This window comes from Equus quagga, chromosome 11 (genome assembly GCF_021613505.1).
Source record: "Equus quagga isolate Etosha38 chromosome 11, UCLA_HA_Equagga_1.0, whole genome shotgun sequence".
Taxonomy (NCBI): Eukaryota; Metazoa; Chordata; class Mammalia; order Perissodactyla; family Equidae; genus Equus; species Equus quagga.
The window spans coordinates 64,608,688-64,620,740 of NC_060277.1; the positions used below are offsets into that span (position 1 = coordinate 64,608,688).

At 47.3% G+C, this 12,053-nt stretch overlaps 1 protein-coding gene across 3 annotated transcripts in view; it reads right to left on the bottom strand.

Annotated features, from left to right (window-relative positions):
• Window positions 1-369: 369 nt before the first annotated feature.
• USP43 (ubiquitin specific peptidase 43) overlaps window positions 370-12,053 on the bottom strand; it is a 58,913-nt gene continuing 47,229 nt past the window's right edge. For all 3 annotated transcript variants that reach the window (XM_046677449.1, XM_046677447.1, XM_046677446.1), the window contains one exon: window positions 370-2,152. In XM_046677449.1, coding sequence (XP_046533405.1) covers window positions 1,077-2,152 — 1,076 coding nt within the window. In that variant the 3' untranslated portion in view covers window positions 370-1,076. The remainder of the gene's footprint in view (window positions 2,153-12,053) is intronic.

Genomic DNA, 12,053 nt, shown 5'->3' on the forward strand with positions numbered 1-12,053 from the left:
TCAACAGCAATGAGCCAACTCTACACGGCAGGAGCAAAATAAGATCGTTTGTCAAACTTGAGTAATTCAAGTGAAATAAATCAGAGGGAAAAAGTCAAATACGATATGATCTCACTCATAAGTGGAAGATAAAAACAACGACAAACAAACACATAGCATTGGAGATTGGATTGGTGGTTACCATAGAGGAAGGGGGGAGGGGAGAGGGCAAAAGGGGTGATTAAGCTCACAGGTGAGGGGACCGGGACAGACTATAATTAGTTTTCGGGTGTTGAACATGATGTAATCTACACAGAATTCGAAATATATTATGATGTACATCCGAAAATTAAAAAAAAAACAAGTAATTCAGACAGCATGTTTCACGGACGAGCTTTTATTAAAATTGTACATAGATCTCACACTTAAATTTTTTAAAAAAGAACTTCCTTTTTTCCTAGTATCAAAATAGCTATCTTTTTTAAATACCTTGAAAAACTTTAATACATCTATTTTGTTATATATTAAATATTCTCCTAAAATCTCAATCATTTCTCTCCCATCTTTCACTCCTAGAACCCTGCCTTACTGTCACAACCACTTTTTTGGCATCTTTAACGCTTTATCCCAGAGAAGCATCACAAGGAAAAGAAGACTTTCCTGTTAAGTCCACTATTTAAATTTTTTCTTAAAAAAAGATACAAAAAGGAGAAGTCAATGACAATATTTGATTTGAATTGAAGATTCTTATGAACTAGGCTTCTCCACAGAGTTACACTCTAAGGTGTGCCAAATCACTCTCCAGCACAGGTACTCAGGCCCTGGAATTATTTAAACAAAACATCAGTTCTTGCCCCGAAATGGAAATGCTGACCCAACAGCATCCTCTTGTGGCCAGAAGTATAAAAGCACCCAACAATACAGGAAGATAATTTGGACCAAAGGTGTGGGAGTCTAGCTGGAGAGACCAAAACCATTTATTTTCGGAGCTCACAAGACAACTGGCTTCCCAAAAGCCCACTCTAACACAGGCTGCCTAGAGATGCCCAGTGCAAAGTCGTGAGACCGCAAGCTCCACACGAGATGGGAATACAGCATCATAAGCTAGACTCAGGCAATGTCTTCTTCCGACCTAAGGAGAGAGTGTGGTATTTCACCTTTTGCAAGGTGCCGAAAGAAGTCTGCTCCCCGGGAGCGCTCCTTTGTGACGTGCCAAGGGTGCTGCCCCTTGGAGGCCTGCCGGCCTTGCGAGGGAGGTGGAGAGAGCTGGGCGCTGACCGGACATCTCTCTCCAGGCGGCTGGCCGGGTCCCCTGGGATCCTGAGGGGTGGAGACCAGCCCTGTGCCGGCTCATCAACGGCCCGGCTCAGCCTGCCACTCACCAGGGAGACTGAGGACGCCTGGGGGGCCACCTCTGCCCTGTCATGATTCTTGTTCTCCTTCTTCCAAAACACAGACCTCAGAAGGGTGAGGGTCCCCTGGGGGACTCTGTCTGTCTCGGAGTCCCTTCCTTCCGCATTTGCCCTTATCTTGGCGAAGGTACCCCGGTGACTGTCTGCACTGTTTCTAGACAATGCCATTGTCCTCAGAACCTCCTTGGGGGAGGGCGCTCTGCCGCTGCTCCCTGCCTGGCCACCTCCCTTCCAGTTCGCGGTCCTCTGGCCCTCCGGCCGGGCTCGCTTCTCATTCTCCATCGAGGGCATCACCGCAAGGGGTAGGTTGAACTTTTTGGGAAGCCTGATGTCCTGGCTTGCATTTTCCTTGAGTTTCCTTGCTGTGTTTAGACCATCTGAGTTTCCAGGGGCCACGCAGTGGCTGGGGTGGCCTGAGGGGCAGGACACTCCGGCCAGTACTGTCTCACTGGCTGGCCCACTATCTTCACCCTTAGCAGAGAGAGTGGTGTTAGACTTTGGCGCTGCTGACTTCTCGTCCCCACCAGCAGCTCCTGTCAACAGCTGCACGATGGACTGGCTGGTGGAGCGAGGTCTCCGTCTGGACTCCAAGTACTCCACCAACTCGACAGATGCACCGAGTGGTTTCTCCCTGGGTCCAAAAGACCACCGGAGGGGCATGGTCTTGAAGGCCCCCTGCTTGGCTCTGGAAGGGGTGGGCGCCTTCATGCTAATGCTTCGGCCTCGTACGCCCCGTACCAAAGGCCTGGACTCCAACCCTCCTGAAAGAGACACCAAAAGCATCAGTGTGCAGATAGCCCTCCAGCCGCAATAGAAGTAACTGTGATGCCAGTCATCCAACAAGGTTGGGCACCTCTGATGCATCAGGCGCTGTGCTGGGCAGTGGGGACACAGTGAGCCAGACACACATGGTTCCCGCCCTCGGGAGCATCAGTGTTTTCACCCACCATTCCATGGAATCAATTTACTTATTTGAAGTCACAGGGCAAGCCAGTGTCAAAGACGGTAGCTACGTGCCCAGGCAGCACAGACTCCTGATAAAGCTGAGTCTCTGAGGCATCTGGCCCTAAGACTTAACCTCGTTTTCATTCATCCTTAAATATTCCCATACAGAATGCTCAGCCACAGTCCCCACTTTTCCAGGTCAAATTAGGTGCTTGCACCTTTAAACGCAAGAATCTCAGATATCCTACCCTGGGCTAAAAAAAAAAGTGAATCATGTGCTTAATTTTATCAGAGCTGCCACATATGCCTTCATTGTGCATTTTGCAACATTTGTATATAGTTGCAAAGACGTCTTGGATAAATACTGTTAAGTGAGCAATAACGTCTAGAAAAACATAGTACAATCCAACTTGCAAAAATATACACACATATATGTGTGTGTCTGTGTACAATGCATGCATGTGAAAACACACAAACAAGCACAGAGAAATAAATAGTAAAATGACAAGGTGTAGAAGGGGCTGTGGGGGTGCGGTGTATGACTGATTTTCTTCTTACTTCTTTCCTAAGTCTTGATGTTTCCCAACCCAACGTACATATAACTCAGGTTGTGTGTTTTTCTCAGGAAACACTCATCGGTTACAATAACAATTCCATTTACAATAGCATCAAAAAGAATAAAATACTTAGGAATTAACCAGGGAGGTGAAAGACTTGTACAATGAAAACCACAAAACATTGCTGAAAGAAAGTAAAGAAACCGTAAATAAATGGAAACACATCCTATGTTCATGGATAGGAACACTTAATGTTGTTAAAATATCAATACTACCCAAAGCAATCTAGAGATTCAACGCAATCCCTATCAAAATCCAAATGAGGACTTTTTGCAAGAACAGAAAAATCCATCCTAAAATTCATATTGAATCTCAAGGAACCCCAAATAACCAGTTGTAAAAAGACAAATACTGTATGATTCCACTTTATGAGGTACTTAGAGGGGTCAAAATCAGAGAGACAGAAAGTATAAAGGTGGTTGCCTGCAACTGTCAGGAGGGGTGAATAGAGTTATTGTTTGTTTGGTTGGATTTTTGGTGAGGAAGATTGGCCCTGAGCTAACAACATCTGTTGCCAATCTTCCTCTCTTCTTTTTCTTCTCCCCAAAGCCCCACTACATAGTTGTATATCCTAGTTGTAGGTCATTCTAGCTCCTCTATGTGGGATGCTGCCACAGCATGGCTTGATGGGCAGTGCATAAGTCCGCACCCAGGATCCAAACTGGTGAACCCCAGGCCACCGAAGTGGACCAGGCAAACAGAACCACTGAGCCCCAGGGCTGGCCCCAGGAGTTATTGTTTAATAGGTATAGTTTCAGATTTACAAGATGAAAAGAGTTATAGCAATAGATAGCGGTGATGGCTGACAACAATGCGAATGTATTTAATACCGCTGAACTGTATACTTTAAAACGGTTAAGATGGTAAACTTTATGTGTATTTTAACACAATAAAAAAAAAAAGCAAAAGAAAGGAAACAGTCACCAGTCATTGTACCATTAAGATGCCCCGATTGACAAGATGCCTGCAATCGCTGAGAAAAAAAAAAAACCTTCAACTGAAACAGGCAACCCACAGGGTACAAGGACAGCCGCGGCATTTAGAGACAGACCGCAGTTCGGTGACATAAGCCTTTCACCCACAGCTGACGGCTCCCATCACGGGAGATGAGAGCGACTCCAAAATGGAGCAAGGACCGCGGCCACAGAAAGCCCCGTAAGCAGCGCGGCCCTGGGACGCGCTGCATGGAGAGGGCCTCCCAGGGGCACAGACGAGAACTCGAGAACTCGGGGCAGGGCGGCCGGGGAGCAAGCACAGGGGGTCACAGGGCGCACGGCCCGGGGGGAGCGCGGCGCCACCAGCCAGGCCTCCCGGGGAGAAATGACCAGAAGACAGAGGAGCAGAGCGCCCATTAACAAAAGGAGCCTGACAGCATCCCAGAGGTTCCTGGAGAATACCACCTTCCAGGTTTTTCACAGATCATTTTTACTATTTTTTTCTTTAAAGCATTTCTTTAGCCAGCAGCAGACACAATTTCACCCAAGATGCTTCGTAATTTCAGTTTTGACCGACCCCATTGCCCCACCATGAAATGCCCAGACCCTGGGGTAGAAAATGCCCTAGGGTCTGAGATGAGTGTGCAGGTGTTTTCCTCTTCCGTGGCCCTGGGAGGGTAGAAAGAGCAGCTTTGTCTGAGGACAATGCTGTGACTTCCAGCCTTTCAGAGAGAACAGGCCTGTCGCCCTGGCAGGTGGCGAGACGCCTTGGCAGCGGCCTGAAGAGCCCACAGGCGGGCGGTTCCTCCTGGTAGGAAAGGGCCCGAGGCCCGGCCCGCATCACCCCGCGGCTCCCTGCCACGGGACCACAGACTCCGACAAAACTCCTCTCTCCTCTTTCTCAAGACAGCAGTGAGGGAGCACCCGTGCTATCTTCATTTCATTTCATTCTATTAACTGGACTATAACAAGCTCTGAGAGAGTGAGAACTCTAGATAAAGGGAGAAACAGACGGCACAAGGACAGAAGGCAAAGTGACAGTACCCACGCTGATGCCCTTCTGTTCGCCACCTATCTGGCTCCTGGGGGAGGGGCAAGGCCCACTGCTACTCCTCCGGGGAGACCTCCTGGGATGCCAGGAGCTAGAGGCAAAGTGGTGTTCAGAGATGCCTGAGCAATGGCTCCTCCTGCCGTGATATCTGTGGCCTTGCTCACGCCCAGGCTGGCTTGAGACCCCAGAAGGACCTGGAGTCTGGAGCCACACTGAGGACAGGAAGAGTTAGCTCTTCCTGAAGGTTAGAGAAGCGCCAGGGCACCCATAAGGAGCCTCCCAGGTCCGGGACAGGCCTCCTCCCACAGGTGGCGCCTGCGCAGCAGGTGGCCATGGCCCCGCCCACAGCCCCGCCCACATGGGGGCTCTGGAGCCGCAGATGCTGCCCCGAGAAATGCCACGTCTGCTCCGATGGCACTTTTTATCCTCGGCCAGCGGGCTCAGGCATCAATCCGACCTCACACAGTGCGCTGTGAGCAGGGCGGGGGCCTTTCCTCACCAGCCTTCGCCCACCTGCCACAGGACGAGGCTTTTCCACACACTTACGCGTTCAGTAAATATTTAATGAGAGCCTACTGTGTGCCAAGGACAGTTTTCAGTGCTGGGGAAAAAATACAAAGTGCCTGTCCCTTATGGGGTTTGACAAAAACCAAAAATCTAGGCTAACAGGGGATGTCGTGGTGGGAGCTATGAGGAAGAAGGAGGCGGTGAGAGGGGGGAATACAGGGTGGTAAGGGAGTGGGGAGTGAGGAAGCCATGTGGAGATGGGGCGGGGCAAACAGGCTCCAGGCAGAGGGAGTAGTCAGTGCAAAGGTCCTGAGGCACATGTGAGCTCAGGGAGTCAGGGAAGCAGGAAAGAGACCACCATGGCTGTAATCAAGGGAGAAAAGGGACCGCACTAGGGGTCCTCATCTTCTGAGCCCCAATTTGTATTTGGAGATGTCTCTGACTCTGGTGGCAGAGTGCAACCTGGGGCAAGCCAGACCCTCAAACTTCTCTCTGGCCCCCTAGAAGGTCAGGAGAAGCTACACAGATGAGCTGAGGCTTGTCCAGCTCTGAGGCCGAGCCAGCAGGACGAGGCTGGCGAGGGGACAGGCTGCCTCCAGAGCTGAGGCCACAGTCCCTTCCATCACTCCAAGAACCATCGCCACTCAAGAGAGTGTGGAGGGGAGCCCTGACGGGCAGAAACAGGAAAATCACACACACAGGGGGTCTTGCAGTCAGAGAGGAAGAGAGGACAGAACCACCAGAACAGGCTCCTAACGAAACAGCTGCCAGAAGAAACAGACCACCGAAAATAAAGGCTCTGGAAGACATTCAAGTACAGAATAGCAGGGGACCAAAGAACGTGACTTTCAGGTTTTAAAATAAAGTAAATGAATTGAAGACATGAAAGGTCACTGTTGGGACTCAAATTAGTGGCATGAAATTATCTCGAAGTTTATGAAATTTGATAAATTTCACAAATCTCATAATTGTGAAAGCCATGTCTCATGCCATAAAGCAAAATGACAAAGAGAAATCACAGGGAAAAGCTAGACTTGGGGGACAGATACAGGCAAAACACAGGAATTTGAAAAGCAGGAGAGCCAATAATTAAACAAACAAGAACATTTCCCTGAGAGAAGCCTGCCTCTGTAGGAGGAGGGGCCTCCCCGAGGTCCAGCGAGGGCTGATAAACAAAACACAGACTGAGGCATATTCTGGTAGGATTTCTAAACTTTCAGCCAGAAAGAACAAGTGACTCTCACGTGAAAAGAACGGGCTTCTCACCTGCCACCCCGGGGCCTGGCAGACCGTGGGAAAACATCTACAGATGCCTGAGAGGCAAGGACGGCAGCCCAGCTGCCGCTCACTCCCCAGAGAAAGAAAACATTTGTGGCTATGTGGAGTTAGAGAACATATCACACACACCGGAAAAGAACTCTGCCCAAACACTGATGACTCAGAACTGAGACCTCAGGACAGAGGAGGGTGACGGAAAGGAGACAGACAGTCATGTTCAGTGGACCCTGCAATCCATGGACCACCCACCTGGATGGCGGATGGATGATCTAGAAGGTGTACCACAAAGCTAAGTTAGTGTTTGGGACAGGAGAGGGGGTGCAAGAGGAACCCTAATGAAAGTCTGGAACAGAGGACAAAACTAAGAGCTGGGGATCGAGGTGGGGGAACTCCCAAAACAGACCAGAGGGAACACGTGAAAGCATTTCAAAGCTCTCATTTTGGGGGGGAATGACATGGAAGCATCCTATCAGTCTCATTTTATCAGGGGCAAGGAGAGAAGGCAGTGATGAAGCAGAATGAGTCCCAGAAAATTGCTGGCTTCCCATATCCATGTAGTAACAGGAAAATGCATTTGATCATAAATAGTGAGAAGGATAAAGTTAACAATTAACAAGATGGAGAAAAACAGCAGGACTTCCAAATGAACCAGGGGGCAAACGGGGAACAGACAGCAACACGATCAAAACAGTAAAAATAAGGAAAAAGACAAAAAGAAACAAGTGATAGAAAATTTTTAAGTGAAATGAAATCAAGTTTTCTAGTGGTTACATTAAGTATGAATACACTGAACTCTCCCTTTTTAAGACAGGCTCTGAATTTTTGACATTAAAAAAAAAATACCCAGCAATATACTACTTACCAGAAACCTCTTAAAAGTAACTCTAAAAGAAAGGATTTTTTATAGCAAAAGAGAAGAGTAAAATGATACCAGGCAAAATGCAAACAAAAAGAAAGAAGGCAGGGGTGGGATTATCAATCCTGAACAAGGTAGAATTTAAGATTAAAAGCATTAAGCAGGATAAAGAGCAACATTATAATGAGAAAAGGCACATCCATCAGCTTACAGATACCTCTTAACAAAGCAGCTAACAATATAAAGCAAAAATTATTAAAGTTCTGGGAGTACTTGACTAAAAATACAGCTTTATAGGAATAGACCTCCTTCCTAGCCAGGCAGTGCTGGATGAGGTCAATTTAAAGACACAGGAAATGAACACAACAACCCACTCACCCAATTTAATAGTCATGATATGAAGCTCACATCCCTCCAATAGACAATATGCATTATTTTCTGTGTACACAGAACATCGACAAAATAATAATCATGTACTTACTTGATCACAAAAAAAAAAGAGAATGATTTTTGAAAACCACATTCTTGGATCACAATCCACAAAATTAGAAAAAAAGAATAAAAAAGTGACCCAAAAATCTTAAATACTTGAAACTCCCAGATAACATTTAGATCAAAGAAGAAATCAAAACTGAAATGACGTACTATCTGGAAAGTGCTGAAAAAGAGGAAAACAAAACCTGTGCGGCCCAATAAGGGCCACAGAGGAAATTCACCAGCAGGGCACACACACTGGGAAGCTGAGGGCCCTTACGGACAGGAGGCCTCTGGAGGACCCTAGATATTTTTTCACAAGTTCACGTTTTTATAAAAATTGTAAAAGTAAGATACTTTTATATCTCTTTTCTTGTAGAGCCTCTCCCGACACCTGTCCCCAGTTATATAAGGTGCGGTCCCCTCAGTGCTTGGATTCGTTCATTTTAGTTTCAAATACCTCCATAATTTCAACGTCCCATAACCAGAGCTGCCCGAAGGACGAAGTTCCCAAGCTCACAGTGTTTCTCTACAGAGCACGACTGGCATTTGGGAGGGACAATTCTGTACTGAACGGGACCATCCCCGGGCTTGGCAGGACATTTAGCGTCCCTGGCCCCACCCCAGGGACTACATGCCACTAGTCATCTCTATTCATTTTGACAGCAAAAAAGTGCCCCCCCATACCCATGGGGAGAGAAGGTAGTACCCACCACTACTGAAAACCTAGAAGCTAGATTTTCATCTGGCCCAGATTTAGTAATAACAAGAAAATAAGGCTGGATTTCCAACCATCTCAGGGCTTCTCAAACAGGTTTCAAAATCTATCACCATTTCATTGATAGCCTCCCGCTGCCGTTGGAGAACCATGTTGAGAAGTCGGTTCGTCTTTTGAAGTTGCCTCCTTGTGGGAAGGTGAAACACATCTCCCCTTGGGAGAACCAAGAAATGGCCCGAGATCCTAGGCCACTGGAAGAAACTGGGATGGATTTCTGAGCCTGTCAGAGGCTCATGCTGACGGGGATGGACAAGCGTGGGAAAGAAAGCCTTCTATCTTCGCCAGACACTACCCTGAACGTGCAGTCGTCAAAATGCGAGAGGAAAAGAAATGCCCGGACAAGGCGAGTAAGAGCACGATGCCTTCTACAGTCTGTCTACACAGGAGTGTGTTCTAAGGAAATCAGACAAACACAATACACACCAAGAGGTGTTCCTATTAGCATTCTGTCTAACGGTGAAATATTGGGAGCCCAAATGCCAGAGATTGAGGAATAATTAACCAAACTGTGATGCACACACCATTATAAACCAGAAGGTTGGATGCAATACTAATCTAAAACGACTTGCAGCTTTAAGATTCTATCATTCTATTTATCCACTCACAAATATGTGACAAGAGCCTGGCACTGTGTCAGCTACTTGGCTACAACAGTGACATAAATTATAAAGAAATGAGCAGCTGATAAATAAACACATACATTATGCCCCAACACATCCACTCCTAGGTACACGCCCACCAGAAGTGCAGACATATGTACAAGAAGACGTGAACAGAAATGTTCACAGCAGCGTTACTGGGAGTAGCCCAAACCGGAAACAACCTCAATATCTAACCTCAATACAATGAATAAACTAAATGCAATCTATTCTTACAACATGGGAGATTTTGACGAGGGAAATGGTGCAGTCCCCAAGGTGGAGGTGCCACACAAGAACACCACAGACATTTCCCAGAGACAAGCCATCCTATGTGCTGGATTTGGGGGGAACCCACAAATAACTCAAGAATCCATAAATCCACTATAACTCAAGGTGCTTCCCCCGATGACAAGCCAAACTTCTCCAGGTCATACCAGGCGAGCCTCTGCGTTCGATTCCAGCCCATCCGTGAACCCACAGAAAGGAGGAGGCGCTTCCTGCCGCTCCACCCATCGCAATTTCTTCCCCAAATCCCTGCTCTTGCTTTTTCATTGATGACAGTCAACAGACAAAAGTGTCTTTCTCTCTCGCTCTCTCTCATATGTAATTAAACTTTGCACAGAGGATCTTTGTCTCTGAGTTGTTATGGGAAATTTTTGACAAACGGAATAAAATGAAAGGAGCATTGATACACACAACGTATATAAATCTCACAAATATCATCTTGAGCAAAAGAAGCCAAGTAAAAAAGAATGCATCCTGTGGGACTCCAAGTATATACAGTCCAAAACAGGCAAAACCATCTATGGTGTTAGAGGTCAGAATAACACTTCCCTCTGGAAAGGAGAGAAATGGTAACGTTGAGAGGGATACAAAGAGGGGGTGGGGAGGGCCTGGAACTTTCTATTTCTTCCTCTGGGTATGTTCGTTTTATGATAATTCCTCAGATGCACACTTGTGAGTAGTAACATTACTATATGTACTATATTTCAATGAAAAGTTTGTATTTAGAAAACTGAATCAGGCACCAGTGGGGAATATGGAAACTAAAAGTAATTAGAATGTGTTGCCACTTTCTGATTGAAGGAACGCACCAGCTAAAGACACCCAGACACACACGCACACACACTTCTTACTGAAAGACTGTTTCTGTGGTTATCGTCTTGTTCTCCTGCACTATCATCACTTTTTCCCTCTAGACTGGATCATCTGAATGCCAGCTTGCTCTAGTTTTTTCTATTTGGCAAAGAAAAACAAAAACTACTGTCAGCCCACATTCCTCTGAGCTCCTGCTCCTTTAATCACAGTCCTGATGGAGCCGACACCCACTGTCACCTCTCCAACCCGGTGTCTTCTCCACCTTTACCGCTGGCTTCCATTCTCTCCCACCCACGACAGATCCTCTTGGCAAGACACTAGTGACCTTCCGTTCCAGCCTGGTGGTCACTTACCATCTTCATCTTACTCAGCCTCTCAACAGTATGTGACACCGCGGCCACTTCCTTCTTGAGAGATCCTCCTCTTCTGCACCCGTGACCACATTCGCCCATTTTCTTCCTGTCTCCCTGGCTGCTCCTTCTCCATTTCCCTGCTCAACCTCTAGATGCTTGAGAGCTCCAGGGCTTGGTCTGAGGTCTTTACTCTTTTCTATCTTTACAGTTTTCCCAAGAGAGCGAAGCCAGCCCTGGGCCTTTAAATTCCATCCATTTGCTGATGCCTCTCAACTCCTTATTCCACTCCTTAGGTATCATCGTGGCTTGGATGTCTTACGGGAGCCTCAAAATCACCACATCAAAATTTCTTGATTTCCCTCTAAAGTTGACCATGCTCTTACCCATCTCTTTCCCATCTCGTGAACTGCACTACTGGTTAACGAGTTATTTAGACGCTAAGCAAACAATCCTCCTTGATGACTCTCCCTCATACCTCATACCAGCAAGTCCTGTTAGCTCTGTCTTCAAATATATCCAGAATCTGACCATCTCTTAGCTAAGACGCTTGTCCAAGCCGCCACTTGCTCTTGCCTGGACAAGCACACAAGCCTCCCACTGGCCTTCCTGCTTCCACGCTCGCCCTGCTGTGACTATTCACACAGCAGCCAGAGTGGGCTTTGTAAAAAGATAAACCTGACTGATCACTTCTCTGCTCAAAATTCCCCAACAGCTACCCACTGCACTTGGAATAAAATGCAAACTTCATACCAAAAGCTGGGCCAAAAGCTACATCATGGACTGGCCCGTTTACCTCCTGTCTTTCTCTTCCTTGTTCACAGCTCTGGTCTCCCCTGCCTCTCACACTCATCCCAGGCTCACACACAACCCACGTTCACACATCCCACGCTCACACACAACCCACGCTCACACACAACCCACGCTCACACACGTCCCACGCACACACACGTCCCACGCACACACACGTCCCACGCTCACACACAACCCACACGTCCCACGCTCACACACGTCCCACGCTCACACATCCCACGCTCACACACATCCCACGCTCACACATCCCACGTTCACACACAACCCACGCTCACACACATCCCACGCTCATACATCCCACACTCACACACATCCCACG